The sequence below is a fragment of the Hypanus sabinus genome, chromosome 4 (assembly GCF_030144855.1).
Source record: "Hypanus sabinus isolate sHypSab1 chromosome 4, sHypSab1.hap1, whole genome shotgun sequence".
Lineage (NCBI taxonomy): Eukaryota > Metazoa > Chordata > Chondrichthyes > Myliobatiformes > Dasyatidae > Hypanus > Hypanus sabinus.
In genome coordinates, this window is record NC_082709.1 from 116,450,107 (window position 1) to 116,469,842 (window position 19,736).

The window sequence follows — 19,736 nt, forward strand, 5'->3', positions numbered from 1 at the left end:
TGCACTAACATGTCCAAACGATAGACAGATCGTCCACATACAGTTCTCAATCAGTATCTCAAGTCTCATCCAGGTATCAATCTCATTTCACTGAGACTTCAGAGACCCCATTTCATCATATTCCAGCCTCTCATAATCTACTTCTACCCCTTTCCTGAGATCCACATGCAAGATCATCCACAGTTTCAGCCCACTCACATCACCAGATTTATTTTTCCCCAGGTTAGAATTCATCCCTTCTTCCCTTTGCACTTACACCTCCAACACATTTGATCACTCTACGCCTCTGACAGCTCCTGACTGGTTCAGGTTCTCCACTGACAAAACTAGCTCTCTACACTTCCATCCCATACCAGGATGGTTTGAAGGTCCTCTGCTTACTTGAAGCAGTCCACTCTATTCACGGAACCAAACTCTTTCTTACATTGACCAACTTCATTTCTACTCATTCTTCAGATCTGAAGTCATGGTGATGGGAAGTCATATGAGCTCAAACTATGAATCTCTTGTAGGATGGGTGGAAGGATCCTTGCTTCAGCCCTATTCGATGCAGGGGAGTAACCACTTTGCAGAGCATCTCCTCCCATCTGAAGAGGTAGCTCCGTTCTTTCACATGCCAGTCATTTAGTATCCCAGCCCACTCGCACAATCATTCATCTCCTGTACTTCTCCAGTGAAGTCATTGCAAGCTTCAGAAACAGCACCTCATCTGACCTGGCATGTTGCAGCTTTCAGGATTAAACATTCCTTTCAGCCATTTCCTTTAACGTGGGTTTTTTTTTCCCCCTGTTTGTATCAGAAATGGCCAGATCTACTCTAGGTTTATCCACCTGTAATATTAACCACGTTTTTTCTCCCCCTCCATGAAGATTGCCCAGTGCTCAGGGAAATTCCACAGAGTATACAGTTAGCAACTCTTTCCAGTGTGGCACAGGCCAGTGGCAGAGAACACTGTTTAAGGTGCATGAAGGAAAGGTTTGGGGAGAGTGGAGGAAAGTTTTGGGAAGATGTCAAAGGCAGGCTTTTCCAAACAGACCGGTAGCTGCCCAGAATACACAGCCAGGAGTGGTGGCAAGGCTGATACGAGAGACCCTTGACAGAGGTTCATGGATATAAATAGGAGGTTATGGGCTATGTAAGAGGGAAGGGTAGACTGGCCACTGAGTAGGTTTACGTAGGTTGACTAAAGGACCCGTGTTGTTATAAGTAACACCCAAAATGCTGGAGGAACTCAGCAAGTCAGGCAGCACTTCAGGCCAAGACTTCACCAGACAGTAAAGGAAGTGGGCAGAAGCCAGGACAAGTTGGTTGAGGGAGAAGAGTAAAAGCCATCAGATGATGGGTGACACCAAGTGAGGGGATGATGCAAGAAGCTGGGAGGTAATAGATGGAAGATGTTAAGGATTGAAGAAGGAATCTAATAAGGACAGTAGACCATGGACTAAGGGGAAGGTGCTGGGGAACCACAGAAGAGATGGGCAGGGAAACAGGTGACAGGGTAACCAAAATGGGGAATGGAAAACGAGAAGGGGGGTAGAAGGGGTAAAAAGCCATCCATTGACATTCAATAGAATGCGCCATCATACCGACCAACCACACAAGTTTTGCAGCTACAAGAGTCCTTTAAGAGACTCTTAGATAGGTACATGGAGCCTAGAATAGAGGGCTATATGGTAGAGAAATTCTAGGCAGCCTCTAGAGTAGGTTACATGGCCGGCACAACATTGTGGGCCGAAGGGCCTGTAATGTGCTGTACATTTCCTATGTTTCTTAAGAGTAAGTCCTTTTATAAAGTTAAAGTTTATTTTATATAAAGTTTTGCTCATATTTAAATCAGAGTTCCTTTGGGCATAGATGAAGACCATTCAGCCCATCAAGTGTATGCTTTCAGAGTACCCCTATGATACCAAACATTAACTTATTAGCCTGTAACCTATTCTGGCCCACTACACCTTCTAGCTTTTATCCTCTGCACACTAGAGGCAATGCAGAGTAACCAGTTAACCTAACAATTAGCACAGTTTCAGTATGTAGGAGGTTAATTACAGCAGCCGAGAGAACCCCATGTGAGCGCAGGGAAAGCATTCAACTCCATGGAGATGGCACCAGGTTAGGACTGCAGCTTGGGACACTTGAAATAAGGAAGTGGCAGTACCTGCACAATACTAAAGAGCAATATGAACATTTGAGTGAAAGATACTTCATTCTGCTCATCTATAGAAGCTAGCAATAAACCACACAACACACACAAAATGCTGGTGGAACACAGCAGGCCAGGCAGCATCTATAGGGAGAAGTATAGTCGACGATTCGGGCCGAAACTCTTAAGCCACATACCTTATTTAGATTTAAGTGAATCGTGCAGTAAATCATGAAATCCAACCTATGGTGAACAGATTTTCATTTCATTCCCATAGCTTAGAGGGATGTCTGCAAGACTCAGGTTCAGGTACATACACTTTGTCTGTCCACTGACTAGACAGGATTCCAAAGTAAAAATATAAATTACTGGAAAATTTACTTTGCTTCAATACATAGAATAAAAATGAAAAACATCTTCAATGTCAATACTGAAAATTAATCAAGAGAAGCTCAAGAGTGGGATCGATTTGCACATTCTTTTGAGAACAGGCCACAAACTAACAGACAACATGTTCTACATGCTCCATATGTGATGCCATTTTAGTTGTGGATAAGTCAATCTAGCTAATCAGGAAATTAAGATTTGATACACATGCTGTTAAGTATCTGTTTAAGATACACATGCGATTAGGACAAAATTGCTAGTGACCAAATGTTGGGGAATGTAATGTACCCTATTTAAAATTTGTTTTGCTGAAAGTTAAACCATGATGGCTAGAAATCAAGCACTAGCTGGAAAAAAGGTCCCCTGACTCATATGCAAGTGAAGAGTTTGTCTCAAAACGTCAGAGATGTTTTTCCCCTTCAAAGAATAGGGTTCCCCTCCTTCCTCCTCCATTTCCCAGATATCCGCCCTCACCCCATCTTCCCACCACCTTAGCAAGGATTGTAATTCCTCTTATTTTCACCTACTACCCATGACTCTCCATATCCAACCTAACCTCTGCCATCTTCAACAGGATCCTACCACCAAACATCTTTATCCCACTCACTGTCCCCCACCCCCCAAATCTCTGCAGGGATCGCTTCCTCCATGATTCTCATTTCACACCAAAAATCTCAATCCTGGCACTTATCTGGCAAGTTTGGTCACTGTGGCCCTTCAGGAAACAACCAAAGATGTTTTTGTCTCCTTTAAAAACGTCTTTTGTTTTTAAAAACAATCGCAGGGCAATACTAGATATCAAAAACCTTGGGTGCTGAAGGTCAACCCCATCAGTGAACTGTTTGTTGGTGGAAGAGTTTGACTTGGTGGGGACCATGTTACTGCCTGCTTGTAGCAGACCTCGGAGTCAGTGTTTAAAGGTGGGGCGCAGTATAACAGCGAGTGGTTGTCTTGGGCATTTCCCTTGAGGTTGCTGTTGAGACCCTGTTGGATATTGATAATGTTAAATGGTGCAAGTTTGCTTCCCTTGTTTATTGCTGGGACAAGCAGCAAGGAGAGCTGCGTGGACTCAGCCATAGTGAGGTCTAGACCTCAAGCTTGCCCGGTGCAGCAGTCCAGGAGAGCAGATGCCGAAGGCAGTGTAGTGCAGTGTCCGTGCTGGGTCCTCCTATTAGGCCCTCCAGTGTTGGATCTGTGGAATGACAAGGTGGATGGTATCCTTGCCAACATTCATCTGTGGGCTGCTGAGTACTGCTTTTCCTGCTGACAACACCCATGCACATTAACAGGACCTGTCACTTGGGCTATATACATACACTTTCCTCTGTGACTGTTATGTTTACTTGCTATTTTATATGTGCTGTGTTTTGACTGTTAGTACATTGTTTTGCACCTTGGCCCCAGAGGAACAGTTTCATTTGGCTGAATTCAAGGTAGTCAGGTTATGGTTAGATGACAATTAAAATTGTACTTATCCCTGCAAGGAGAAGTGCTACACCTGCCCATTCACCTCCTCCCTCATCTCTATTCAGGTGAAGCAACGCTTCATTTGCAAGTCTGCTGGGGTTGTCTACTGTATCCGGTACTCCCGATGCGACCTCCTCTGCATTGGTGAGATCGGACATAGATTAGGGGACTGCTTTCGTCAAGCACCTTCACCCCCCTGGACCAAGGGGGATTTCGACTATGGCCAAATATTTTAATTCCAATCCCCATTCTCACTCTGACATTTTGGTCCACGGCCTCACCTACTGCCATGATGAGGCCACTCTCAGGTTGGAGGAGCAACACTTCACATTCAGTCTGGGTAGCCTCCAACCTGATGGCATGAACATCGACTGCTCTAACTCCTGATTATTTTCTCCCTCCCCCTTCTTACATTCCACGCTCTGGCTTCCCTCTTGCCCCTCCCCTTCATCTGTCTATCACCTTCCTTGTGCCACTCCTCCTCCCCGTTCACCCATGGTCCGCTCTCATTGCCAGTCAGATTACTTCTCCACTCCTTTACCTTTTCCACCCATCACCTTCCAGCTTCTCACTTTATCTCCCCTCCCCCCCCACCTATCACCGACTCGTTTGTACTCCTTCCCCACCCACCTTCTTATTCTGGCTTCCTCCCTTTCCCTTTTCAGTCCCGATTAAGGATCTTAGCCCAAAACATCGAATGATTATTCCTTTCCACAGATGCTGCCTGACCTGCCAAGTTTGTGTTACTCTGGAATTCTAGCTTCTGCAGAATCTCTTGTGTATAAAATCTGTACGGTGCATTTCCATTCTGAAATGGTGAAGTGCACTGTTGGAATTATCTGTCCCGGAGGGCTGTGGATCCTCGGTTGTTGGTTTCCTTCAATATTTATTAGATTCAAGGGCTAGGGAAATGGCGCAGTACAGTAATGTTAGGGTAGATAAGCTCAAGGGGTGGAACGGGCCACTCTTATGCAATTTTTTTTTCCCTTATGTCCTTGAAAGAGGATGAACACACAACACATGGTAGAAACTGGTATGGAAACACCAATGCCTTTGAACCAAAAATCCTACAAAAGGTAATGGATTCAGCCCAGTACGTCATGGGTAAAGCCCTTCCAGCCATAGAGCACATCTACATGAAAAGCTGTCGTAGGAAGACAACATCTATCATTAGAGATCCCCACCACCCAGGCAATACTCTTTTCTCACTGCTGCCATCAGATAGAAGGCACAAGAGCCTCAAGACTTGCACCACCAGGTTCAAGAACAGTTACTACCCCTCAACCATCAGGCTCCTGAATGAAGGAGATAACTACACTCACTTGCCCATCCACTCAGATGTTCCGCAACCAATGATCTCATTTTAAGGACTCTTTAACTTGTTATTTCATATTATTTCTAGCTATTTATTTATACTTGCATTTGTGCAATTTGTCTTCTGTAGCTGATCTTTCATTGATCCTCTTATAGTTACTGTTCTATAGATTTGTTGAGTATGCTCACAGGTAAATTAATCTCAAGGCTATATATGGTGACGTGTACTTTGATAATACAATGTACTTTGAACTGTACACTATATTCAGCTTCTGGAATTCAGTTACATGAGAGGACGAACTACTCTGTGAAAGTTCTTGTTATATTATTAGTTTTATTAACAGCTGGCACATGTGACGTTTGTATTCAATGGCACTTAGCAGTTCAAAGGCACTATTATACTTTTTTAAAAAATACAGTATATGGGTTTAAGAGTTTATAATTTACCTCTCAGGTATGTGGGTTAAGCTTAAAGTCACGACATACCTTTTAAGCCAATATATTTTAACTTATTTCCAAACAGCTCACATCTGAAGCTAATCACAAACCTGAAGCTGAACATTAGCCAGGAAGGTAACTAAAAGAGGAAAAGGTGAACTGTCAGAATGGCAACTATGCCATAAAACAAAGGAAAAAAAAATCAGGAGTCTTGTTAAAAGCAAATACAAATCAAAGCTAGACAGCTTTCTAATGGATCATAGAAACATAGAAAACCGACAGCACAATACACACCCTTTGGCCCACAAAGCTGTGCTGAACATGTCCTTATCTTGGAACTACCTAGGCCTATCCATAGCCCTCTAATTTTCTGAGCTCCGACTATCCATCCAGGAGTCTTTTAAAAGTCCCTATTGTTTCCGCCTCCACCGGCAGCCCATTCCATGCACACACACCTCTCTGCATTAAAAAAAAACTTATCCCTGACATCTCCTCTGTACCTGCTTCGAAACACCTTAAAACTGTATCCTCTCATGCTAGCCATTTCAGCCCTGGGAAAAAGCCTCTTGACTATCCACATAATCGATGCCTCTCATTATCTTGTACACCTCTCTCAGGTCACCTCTCATCGTCCAAGGAGAAAAGGCTGAGTTCACTCAACCTATTCTCACAAGGCATGCTCCCCAATCCAGGCAAGATCCTTGGAAATCTCCTCTGCCCCTTTCTATGATTTCCACATACTTCCTGTAGTGAGGTGACCAGAACTGAGCACAATACTCCAAGTGGGGTCTGACCAGGATCCTATATATCTGCAACATTACCCCTCAGCTCTTAAACTCAGTCCCACGATTGATGAAGGCCAATGCTCCATATGCCTTCTTAACCATCCTTTAAAGTTCTGAAAAATATTCCATTTCTAAAACAATGGTAGTTCTTTTAATATAAACTTAACAGTAATTTGACAAATAATTCTAATTCTGCCTTCAAATTTTTTTATCATCACAAAAAATTATCACAAAACTGCAGAAGAAATAAATTGAGAAATCAAAATAATTCCAATTTGGGATCTTTGATGAAAAAGATCAACTTCTCCTTTGACAGATGTTGCCCAACATGCTGAGTGTTTGATATTTGGTGTACTTATTATATTTGTAAGTTAAACTTTCTTATCAAGGGTGGTTTTGAACAGGAGCTGGACTGAAGGATGGGTGTCTGGTTGAAGGGAGAAGATATTCACAGCACCTCATGGGCCAAATTTCTACATGATCTCCATGCATCAGACTTGGTGTCAAGAAATAATGAGCTGTTCTAAATGTAAAAAATATTGCCACAACTCAAAGGGAATCATCACAGCCTTACCAAACCCTTTGGAGATATTTTAAATGGAAAGAAAAATTTCACATGAGATAATGGACAGCCCCAGTTTGATCAGGTACAGAATTGTCTTAGTTCAAAGATGAAAAAGACCTTTTAGAAGTCACCAGTAACAGATTATATTTGAGATAAAAGAAAATGCACCATTTTGAAAGAAAATTATAAATCAAAATCATCTATAGCAACGAGCTCCAAAGCCACTTATAAAGCAGCCAATTCCTGAGCACAAAGCCCCCTGATAGACACCATAATTCAGGAAACCTGCACAGTGACAACTGTGTCAATGAAAAAGTGAATGAAGATGGCAATCAGTTGCAAATAAATCAGGAAGTCTGCTTTCCTGAAATTAACTTTTTACAGCAATGACTTTTTAAACACAGTGTTGAAATGATCAATTTAAAGAAAACAAAAATAATTCATCTCACAGCTCCAGTGATCCAGGTTCAATCTGAATCTCAGATGCTGTTTGTGTGACAATTACACATTCTCTCCAACTGCCCTGGTGTAATTAAGAGAATAAATTGCAGGTTTAATTGAAATAAGAACAAATGGGATTTCATGAAACTTTTCTGCTGGAAACTATCATAGTTAATTCTGCATCACAAGAAGTTAAATTAAATACCCCAAGAATCATTTGTTGAATAATGCATTTGTGGAACCTGAAAAAGACTGAAGATTTTGGACATTTATTGCAATCTCCAGTGGCTGCTTTCTTCTTCTGGATGATACAATCTAAATGTTAGCCTTAATATTATGAAGAACTTGGTACTTGTTCCCCCTACCAGAGTGGAGGATTTCTACCACTCTGCTCCCAGCCTCCTTCCCCATTCAAAATATGTCAAGCCTACAATAAAAAAATTGTTCCCTTTTATCACAAAATCGGGTTTATTATCACCGGCATAGGTCATGAAATTTGTCAACTTAGCAGCAGCAGTTCAATGCAATATATAATATAGAAGAAAAAAATAAATCAGTTACAGTACATGTATAATGAATAGATTAAAAATCCTGTAAAAAGCAGATTAAAAATGTGAGGTAATGTTCACGGGTTCAATGTCTGTTTAGGAATTGGTTGGCAGAGGGAAAGAAGTTGTTCCCGAATCACTGAGTGTGTGCCTTCAGGCATCTGTACCTCCTACCTGATGGTAGGAGTGAGAAAAGGGCATGCCCTGGGTGCTGGTCCTTAATAATGGACGCTGCCTTTCTGATATCCTTGGTAATTTGCAAGTTAGTACCAAAGAGGGAGCTGACTAAATTTACAACTCTCTGTAGCTTCTTTCGGTCCTGTACAGTAGCACCCCCCCCCCCGCCCCGTCACCCCCCATAACAGACAGTGATGCAGCCTGGCAGATCCATGGTACATCAATAGAAGTTTGAGTGTATCTCAGTGCAATGTGCACATTAGAACACAGATTTGTTCCTTTCTTGTCCCCTACCTTAACAAAAGTCAGATTCCTTTGCAATTCACCTTGGAAATAGACATCTTGGAAGAGGAAACATTTTACTACAAAATTGTTTGGATTGACATACAGATGAAAAGCTGATTAAAATAAATCAACTATAATTTAACTTTTTACTTCTTCCTGCCTAATGTCCAATGAAACCTACATCAAGGTGCAATTCAACCCATCATGGAAGGTGCACAGGTGCCACGAAGGACAAAGTCTAAATTCAGTGTGCGCTTCAGAATGCCAAAAGACAAAAAAAATGTTTTCAAACGTTTAAATGATCACAAGATTAATTTTTAATGTCCCATTTTTAATTACTTAACCTTTTGAAACTTTTCCAAAATAGTGGCATCACAACCCAAGTAATTATAATTCAGCAATGTCAGATTTTAGTATTTTCTTAAGTGATAACCTTCAACCCAAATTGACTTGAAACTATTAAATGTACAGTATATTCTAATGGAACTATATTTCAGACATGACCCCCAATGCAAACAAGTTACTGCACCACATGTTCAGTTAACAGTGCAGAATTAATTCCTACTTCTTCCATTCATTTTTTTATTCAGCAAATGAAGTCAATAGAAAGTAGATAGTAGATGTTAGAATCTGGAGCAACAAACAAATCTGCTGGAGGAACTCAGCAGGTTGAGCAGCATCTGTGGGAGGAAAGGGCTCGTCACCAATTCAGGTCAAAACCCTACATCAGGAATCATAACATTTCTAGATTCTGGTCCATGACAAAGCACAACTTTTATTGTAATATGGTGACAATGCAGTTCTAATTGATCATTGATGTTAAGATCTACTTAATTGGCTTTGCTTTAGTGCAACAGTCCGTGCTGATATCTGGCACTATTCCAAAACTACAGCGATTCCAAATATTTCAAGTCTGGTACAGCAAAATTTCTCTTAAAACAAAAAAATGAACAAACGTAACAGTGATAAAAGCATCACACACAAAGTGCTGGAGGAACCCAGCAAGCCAGGCAGTATCTATGAAAAAAAAAAGTACAGTCAACTTTTCAGGCCAAGACCCTTCAACACAACAATGATAAAGTTTGTTTTATTTTTCAAAAAACAATATCCAAATCTTAATCTAACAGCAGTAAAACAAAATTGAAGATGTCAAATTTTACACCTGTACTGAATGTACCAGTAATACCTCCAGGAAAGTAGTTCAAACTGTGAACCAAATTAAAATGCATCAGAAATACAGTTACAAAATGTATTTTAGAGTATTCTCTTCTAAATGAACTCCAAGAAACTAAAAAAAAACTTGAAATCTATTCAGAAGCAATTGGTAAAACTGATTTAAAGTGCCTTGTATAGAATTAATAAATTTGGCCTTTTTAGTGGGAAAAGTCATCTGTGTTGTCACAGATTAAAAACTACAAACATCAATTTATGATTTATGATTAGTATCACTTGCCTTAATAGGAGGTATACTGTACTATATATAAGGCAGATTGTGTCTCGAGTTTGTCACAATACTCTATCAGGACTTAATAACAAGAATTCCTCTCCATAAATACTGTCTGACTTGTTGAGTTCCTCTAGCATTTTGTGTCCGCTACTTAACATCGAGGAAGTTTTGTTGCAAGGAGTTAAACCTCACTTTCAGGCTTTAACCAAACCACGCAGTGAGATATACTCCTGTGGCTCTCTAAAATCCAGATTTATCCATTTAACTTGCAGGTCTCTTGAGCCATAAAATACTGAAGAGACTGAGCCAGTTTTCAATCCACAAACAATGCCCAATCTTGTTGTTTTCTACATGCCCAGGTACCGCTTTAATAATATAATATCAGGCTAACTACAAAACCATAAAACATAGGAACAGAATTAGGCCTCTTGGCTCATCTCCTATTCATCATGATTGATTTATATTATTTCTCAATCCCATTCTCCTGCCTTCTCCCATAACCTTTGATACTCCTAAATAAGGAACCTATCAACCTCCACTTTAATATACTTAAAGATCTGGCCTCCACAGCTGCTGTGGCAATGAATTCCATAGATATACCACCCTCTGGCTAAAGAAATTCCACCCTCATCTGTATTCTAAAGGGATATCATTCTATTCTGAGCTGTGCCCTCTGGCCCTAGACTCCCTTCTCTCCATGGCCACCTTACCCAAGCCTTTCAAAAGGTTTCAATGAGATCGCTCCCCTCCTCATTCTTTTAAACTCATGTAAGCACTGGCCCAGAGCCAAGCACTTCTCATACATTAACCTTTTTATTCTTGGCACCATTTTTGTAAACCTCCCTTGAACCCTCTCCAGATGCCAGTACATCATTTCTTCGATAAGGGGTCCAAAACTGCTCACAATACTCCAAATATGGTCTGACCAATGCTTTACAAAGCCTCAGCATTACATCGTTGCTTTTATATCCGAGTCCCCTTGAAATGAATGCCAATGTTGCATTTGCCTTCTTTACTACTGAATAGTGAGATAGTATTCAGTTACACAGATTTGCACATTCAATTGTACTGAAATCTTCATTATTTTATAAGATGTCACCCAGAAAATATATTAATTTGTAACATACATCCTGTAATTTTCCTACTACAGTGGTTGATGCTGTTGCAAACAAGCTTCATTGTCTACATGTACTTTTCATATGAGAATAAACTTGACTTGGACTTTTAATGTTTTGGCCACTTTATACACATAGCTTGATCCAGTTTCATCTATGACTTCTCTTGATAGCTACTGCTAGACTATTTTTCCTGATTTTACAATGCCTTTACTTGTAAACTACAATTTTTTTTAAAACTATTATCCATAGCTCACTTACTATCATACCTATACCTAGTCATACAATTTCCCTTTCTACTATAGCCAACTCATATCTTATGGCTCAATTTAGTTAACAGAAATAAAGCAAACTATGTTCAATTCTATGTCAGTAATCTGTATATATCATCACAGAATTACCACAGTTCACAAATTCTAGCTAATTAACATTGGGGCAGCACAGTAGCATAGTGGTTAGCATAATGCTCTACAGCACAGACAACCCAGTTCAAATCCTGCCGCTGCCTGTAAGGAATTTGTACATTCTCCCCGTGACCATGTGGGTTTCCTCCGGGTGCTCCAGTTTCCTCCCACAGTCCAAAGACATACTGGTTAGAAAGTTAATCGGTCATTGTAAATTGTCCTGTGACTAGGCTCAGATTAAACCGGGCGATTGCTGGGCATCATGACTCAAAGGTCTGCACGCTGCATCTCAATAAATAAAAGTAAATGAATAAATCATTTAAATAAAATGAATGAATAAACTTTGCATCAGATGAAAACTCATTTTATACAGCAAACTGTAGCAATCTGAAACACTCTGCCTGAGATGTGATGCAGGTAGGTTTGATAAGTCAAAAAGTGATTGGATACATCAACATTGGAGATTTCAGGAGAAAGAACAGGAAAAATGGGATTGATGAAAAACACAAGTAATGGAGTACAAATTGGCCAAACTGTCTTTTTCTGTGTTCTGAGAACACTGCAACGCCATTGCTTCTTTCAAAGCCAACACACATACACAGGGGTAAATAGTCTCTCAGAGGTGACCATACCAGGGGCACAGGTTTGGGGTAAGGGAGAAGATTTTAAAAAGGGAACCAACCAGCAATTCTTTCCCCCCCCCCCCCCACACAGGGTGGTAAGTATATGGAATGAGCTGCCAGGTGCAGTGGTTATGGACCAGCTGGGTAGGCACCATGGTCAGCATGGACTCATTGGGCCAAAGAGCCTGATTCCATGCCATACTGGTCCAAGACTCAGTATTGCATGATTCTATATTTCTATAGATTTTGTTTGAGGGATAAAGTTGATGCAACTCCTTTACACAGGTTTAATACAAACATAAAGTTCCTATAGTTCAACCTTATTTATCTAGTTGTGGTTGTAAACACTCTGGAATCTCAATATACTTCAAAGATAATCTGTCATACTGAGATGTTGAAAAGTAGACAAAACAAAAAACAATTCTTTAAAATTATTACTATAGCCAGCCCATTATCAGAAAAGCCTTTCAACTTAACGAATACCTTTGTAGAAAAAAATACTGACACTAGAGATTTATGAAAGATCAGTAAATAATACTTTATATTCTTCAAAATAGAACTTTAAACAAGAACTTATTATCTGCATATTACATATAGATTACAATTTATCTATAAACTTTCTGATATATTTAATTTTAATGAAGATTTATAATTCAGTTACATTACACCCACAAGCAAAAATGATACAAGCATCCGTGATTCATGCATGACCTCTGAATACTTGCATTTCACAGCTCTCAACAACTACCCGTATTTGTTGCCCCTTCCTCCTGATCTGTGGCACAATGATGCCCACTTACCAGCCACCACCCAGTAGACTGTGCAGGCATTAATTTTGTTCCTGGTGTCATTCATGCTGCAGACAGTAACTAAAAGACCACTAATACTGCTTTTAGTATAAAACCTTGAGAAACTGTCCTGTAGAAAGTCCTGGTCAAAGTGGCCAATTTGCTGCAGTGGAAAGGTACAGAAAGTTAATCATTTCATCAGTACTTTATCTCCCAAATCCTACAAGAGTCCAAAGGCATTCCATAATGCACTGAGCTACGGGGCCAAATGCACCATATCCAGCTACTTAACTCTACAGTCCTCACAGGCAGACCTAGTTCTTCATTGGAAAGCTAGTGAGGGAAAGTTTTTTTAAAAAAAAGTAAAAGGGCTTCAATTAACAAAAGTTGTCTGTGCGTTTGAAATATTTAAGCAACTTTTTAAAAATTGAAAAATTTTTGAGCTGTCTCGTAATGTCTTTCAGCATCAGAGACATTTACAAACTATGTAAGAGACAGCAGAAGAAGTCAGTTGTTTATTAGGGCAGACAGCAGGCAAGGAATTAGTTTCTGCTTCCTACGATCCACTCATTACCCAAGGGCTGATCTGCCTCGCAAAGGAGTTGGGAGCCCACAAGTACAACAGGCATCCACAGGAGGTGAAGATGGTACTGGTGGGGCTCTGCAATCCAGATTAATACATACTCATTTCAAAATCTTGAGACTTGTTTTGGGGCTCTGATCTGCCGCTTTAAGTTTCCTTCCACTGTCAAATACAGTAACTCCTTTATCCACATCTTCAGCAAATAAGCCTGGATGATTAAGCAGGGAAGCTTTGGTTTGTTGGACAGGTGCATTTTTCCCCTCAGTGGTACTCAGTCTCATTCTATATAAATATTGACTAGTACAGGTGCCCCCCACTTTACGAATGTTTGCTTTACACCACTTCGCTTTTACAAAAGACCTATATTAGTAACCTGTTTTTGCACTACAAAAAGGATTTCCGCTTCTACGAAAAATTTTCCCCACATAAATTAATGGTTCTTTACGCCATTTTGGCTTAAGAAAGGTTTCATAGGAATGCTCTACCTTTGTGGGGGGGGGGGGGGACACCTGTAAGTGATATTGTTGTTTGCTTTGAATTGCCCATTTGTAGGAGTTCCATTACAGTACCTCACTATTAAAGAACATTTCTTAAATTTGAAGTATCCCTTAACCAACATAAAGAACTGTTGTTGATATCATGTTCTAAAATTGAGTTTCCAGGACCAGAATGGTAACTAGAGATTCTGGTTATTTTTACTATGTGGTCTGCTAGGTCTGCTCAAGAACCAAAAATGTGGCAGTTTGCTTAAATAAAATCAGGGGACATGAGCTCCTCTAACATATGCTATACTATTCCTACTTTTAAGTGAGGTATTAATATTCCCAGCTAATTATACATAGAAACTCAGTGTATTTGCAGCCAAGGATCATTTTACGTAACCTCAATATTGACTGCCTTGAAACACATGAAGCTTCAAGTACAGATTCAGAAGAGGTTCAGGTCAATGTGGGTTTTTGAAGAGTCTCTAGGGGTGGGCTCTTTACAGGCAACACATTTTTGCTTCTGACCCAATCCTACATAATACCAATTGTAGCAGCCAATTCTCCTTAATCAATTGTCTCTGCTGGCAACCCCACAGATTGTTATCTGGGTACAATGCACCCTCCAATCACTCCAGTAATGACGTTACAAAAGTCAAAGAACTGTTTTTGATCCTTTATTACAACAAGCAAAACATATGATCTTGAAGCGATGAAACTTGAGCAGAATTAAGTGGTAAAAAAAGATGTGACATCCTTCAGTCCCCATCTCCAAACTGGCCGGAACACAGCACTAATATGTAACTTATTCCCTTGCTTTTACCAGGGCCCTACCCATGTGACAAACTACCATAATACACACGCAACACAGAATACAAAGAAGATAGCCTATGCATGGCTCCTACAATGATGCCTTGAATTGAAAGCACGCTACGTGAGGTTAAGCACGCACTGGGGATTTTAGGTGGTGTTTGAAGTTGCTGGGTCAGGTTTCAACATTGTCTTGTGTGTCCTATAAAATGAATACAAATCCAAAATAACATGTGATCCTACTTGTACTACAAGTATCTACCCACATCAGTTGTAGTTGAAAGCTCCAATTTCCAATGTCAGTAAGCATCAAAATACACACCGTGTGACCAGTGGCACAGATACACACCACCAGTAAAAGAGCAAGTCCTATCCAATTAAAAAATGGCTGCACTTTCATCTAGAAATGATCAGGCGCCTGATCCGACCTTGGTTAAAACTACTCACAGCCGCAAACAATGCGCCAATTTCCAGATGTAGGACTTTTAAAACAAAACCTTATGTATAATAATTTTCAATTTATAATGGAAACATGTCCCTTAGTTATACCCCCAATATCTTTGTGTAAGAAGGGTGACTTCATCTCTTCCATAAAGATGTTTGGTCATACTTTCATATTAGCAGGCACACACAATTGAACATTCCTCGGCAGGTGGAAACTCACTCGTTTTCATGTGCCAGTGCTGAACAAACATTAGCCTCCATTGGGTCTGAAGAAATGCATCGTCATCCATTAGCTTCTCTCATCATGCCTTTTAGTTTTCAAAGGATTGCATTCTCAATTCATATGAAATATCATTATCCCAATTGCTTAATGTCAGGCGCTTTTCCTTCAATGTATTGAATATGTCAAAACAGATTTTAATGGAGTGGCTCACTTTCTCAAAACAAAATCCCATTCCAAATTGATTACTATTCTTTTGAGGTGGTTAGAAACACAAATCTTCAATTTGCTTTTAAAATTATTGCATGTGTGTTTCAATTTACCCAGTTTTATTTAAAGTAAGCTAATAGTAGTACACAAATTTAGGAATAGTGTATTCTTGGAGTTGAACATATTATACCAGCACACAACTAAAATCTGGATGAAAATAAAGTTGATAATAATGATAGAAGGCACAAGGAAGCCTAAAAGATGTAACAGCTCCTCCCTCAATTCAGATGCGCAAGAGCCTTGGTGAACACATGGAGAAAAACCCACACAATGCTGGAAGAACGTTGTGTACGTATTCTTTGATCCACAGCATCTGCAATTGTATTTTTGTGTGGAGAAAAACCCAGTTTGCTAGTGACGGTTACTTCACATTATTATGGATCACATGAAGAAATGGAGAAATGGCATCCATGAGATGAGGAAAAAAAAATCTAGTCTAAACAGAATCCACCGAATGTCTGGTAAACAGTAACACGAGAGGCCACCATGGTGTCCACAATTCACCACATGTGGTTTAAAACGTGGAGGCTAATGTTAAAGAAAGCAATAAGGATCATCAATTAAGTCATGCTGCTATATATAAATATGACCAGCAGGATCTTAACACTACTATATATGGATACAAGTGCCAGTCATTTCACATTGGTAAAAAATTATTTGTGTTTAGATTTGAAAGAAGCCAGTATTTTGCTTTGGGTAAAGCAGAAGGTAGAAAGAATAGTTCTGACTATTACAAATACTGTCTACTAAAAATACTAGCCAACACACTTGTCCCCATTACAACTTGGGTGTTCCAACCAGTTTTAATTGCAATAACAGTTCAAAAGAGAAGAAAACCCATGAACAGTGTGCCTTCATTTCTGTAGCATGTGGTTTGAAGGCATGATATTCAGGTTAAATGACATGTACAGACATTCTGCAGTTAGATTATTACCCATTACTAACCTTTCCCCCCCTCCCCCAATCCATCCATGCCACACTCCACTTCTTGGAGTAACTCTGATGCCCAGATGAGACTGAAATAGAAAATAATGAGGAAACAACTACTACCATGCCTCATCAGGCACAGTTTGGATTACAGAGTGCGCAGAAGTTGTCAATATCCACTGGCAAGGCAACTTGAAAGACTTCAACTGCAACTGTCCCAAGTAACCAAATTTGGTGAGATCAAATTTGGAGAATTATGTACAGTTTTGGTCACCGAATTATAGAAAAGATGTCAACAAAATAGAGAGAGTAAAGAGGAGATTTACTACAAACCCCATTTCCAGAAAAGTTGGGATATTTTCCAAAATGCAATAAAAACAAAAATCTGTGATATGTTAACTCACATGAACCTTTATTTAACTGACAAAGGTACAAAGAAAAGATTTTCTGATACTTCTGGCTGTATTTTCAGGATCATATTATAAATAGTGGCTACTAAACCCTTCTGGCAAGGATTCAGAGCTAAAAAAATTTCCGTAATGTCCATTGGACATAATTTTGGAAAAGACTAACATATTATTCAAGAAATTTCTAACTTGCAAATATCTTAAAAATTAGTTTTAGGTAAATTATATTTATTAGATAGCTGTTCAAAGGACATAAAACTATCATCTAAAATAGATAAATCTAAAAATTAAGGAATGGGAAAAAGAACTTCATTGTCTTATATCCACTGAGCAGTGGGAGAAAATTTTACAATTAGTCAATTCCTCTTCTATTTGTGCTAAACATGCCCTAATACAATTTAAGGTTGTACATAGGGCTCACATATCCAAGGATAATCTTGCTCGATTTTACTCTCATGTTAATCCAACCTGTGACAGATGTCATTCTGAAGTAGCTTCATTGACCCACGTTTTGGTCTTGCCCTTGTTTGCAAAATTATTGGAAAGGTATTTTCGGTATTATTTCAACAGTTCTGAATATCAAATTGCAACCGCATCCTATTACTGCAATTTACGGTTTACCAATGGTGAATAATATTTGTTTATCCTCCTCAGCTCGGCGGATGATTACATTTGTTACATTAATGGCTAGAAGATCTATCCTATTGAATTGGAAAGAAATTAATCCTGCAACTATATTTCAGTGGTTTTCTCAAACTATCTCTTGTTTGAGCTTAGAAAAAATTAGAAGTGCTGTCTTTGACTCTTCAGTTAAATTTGAAGAAACTTGGAGACCATTTATCCAACATTTTCATATCAGTTAAACTGACTTTTCCTAAACCCTGCTTCTATTATTCTTAATTATTTGGATGGAGGTGCAGAGTTATTGATGCTACTGTGTATATTTGACATAATGCAATGGCCCATGTTGGTTAAGTTTTTTTTTCTTTTCTTTTTTGGGGGATTTTTTTTCTTATTTACTCCCTTTTTTCATAATTACTAAGAGTTTGAGAGGTTATTATATATCGATTATCATTTATTTGAATGTGTACTTAACCTATTATGTACTTTCAAACTCTGTATTCATGTTTCATTTGTTTGTTTAAAATTAATAAAAAGATTTTAAAAAAGGATTTTCAAGTTTTACTGACCAGCTTAATTGTATTTTGTAAATATACACAAATTTAGAATTTGATGGCTGCAACACTACAAAAGTTGGGACAGAGGCATGTTTACCATTGTGTTACAGCACCTTTCCTTCTAATAACACTTTTTTGTCATTTTGGAACTGAGGATACTAATTGCAGTAGATTTGCAATTGGAAATTTTGTCCATTCTTGCTTGATACAAGACTTAAGCTGCTCAACAGTCAGTGGTCTCCGTTGTCTGATTCTTCTCTTCATGATGCGCCATACATTTTCAATAGGAGATAGATCTGGACTGGCAGCAGGCCAGTCAAGCACACACACTCTGTGTCTACAAAGCCACGCTGTTGTAGCCCATGCAGAATGTGGTCTGGCATTGTCCTGCTGAAATAAGCATGGACGTCCCGGGAAGAGTCGTCACCTTGATGGCAACATATGTCTCTCTAAAATCCTAATAAATGCCTCAGAGTCAATGGTACCTTCACATACATGCAACTCACCCATGCCGTGGGCACTGATGCACCCCTGTACCATCACAGATGCTGGCTTTCACACCTTTCGCTGATAACAATCAGGATGGTCGTTTTCATCTGTGGCACGGAGAACTCGACGCCTGTTTTTCCCGAAAACTAGCTGAAATGTGGACTCATCTGACCACAGCACACGGTTCCACAGTCTTTCGGTCCATCTGAGATGAGCTCGGGCTCAGAGAACTCGCCGGCGTTTCTGCATAGAGTTGATGTATGGCTTCCTCCTTGCGTAATACAGTTTCAAGTTGCATTTCTGGGTGCAGCGACGGACTGTGTTAAGTGACAATGGTTTTCAGAAGTACTCCTGAGCCCAGGTGGCTATAATTGTCACAGTAGCATGACGGTTTCTTAGGCAGTGCCGCCTGAGGGCTCAAAGATCACGCGCGTTCACAGTGGTTTTCGACCTTGCCCTTTACGCACTGAGATGTCTCTGAATTCTCTGAATCTTTTCACAATATTATGTACTGTAGATGTTGAAAGACCTAAATTCTCTGCAATCTTGCATTGGGAAATGTTTCTTTTGAACTGACTAACAATTCTCTCTCAAATTTTGGCACAAAGGGGTGAGCCACGACCCACCCTTGCTTGCAAAGACTGAGCCTTTGATGGACGCTACTTTTATACCCAGTCATGATACCTCACCTGCTACCAATTAGGCTGCTTAATGTGGAGTCTTCCAAACCGGTGTTACTCAAATATTCTGTGCACTTTTCAATCTTATTTTAACTCTATCCCAACTTTTGTTGAGTGTGTTGCAGCCATCAAATTCTAAATTTGTGTATATTTACAAAATACAATTAAGTTGGTCAGTAAAACTATTGAAAATCTTTTCTTTGTACTTTTGTCAGTTAAATAAGGGTTCATATGAATTAACATATCACAGATTTTTGTTTTTATTGCATTTTGGAAAATATCCCAACTTTTCTGGAAATGGGGTTTTTAGAATGTTACCTGA

General features: G+C 39.5%; 1 protein-coding gene across 16 annotated transcripts in view; it reads right to left on the reverse strand.

The window, feature by feature from the left end:
* Window positions 1-19,736, reverse strand: part of si:ch211-161f7.2 (retinoic acid-induced protein 2) — a 94,844-nt gene that overhangs the window by 29,503 nt on the left and 45,605 nt on the right. Inside the window, exon 2 of one of the 16 annotated variants that reach the window (XM_059967980.1) lies at window positions 12,937-13,087. The exons of the other annotated variants lie outside the window; for them this stretch is intronic. Coding sequence (XP_059823963.1) covers window positions 12,937-12,987 — 51 coding nt within the window. The 5' untranslated portion in view covers window positions 12,988-13,087. The remainder of the gene's footprint in view (window positions 1-12,936; window positions 13,088-19,736) is intronic. 16 annotated transcript variants of the gene reach the window in all.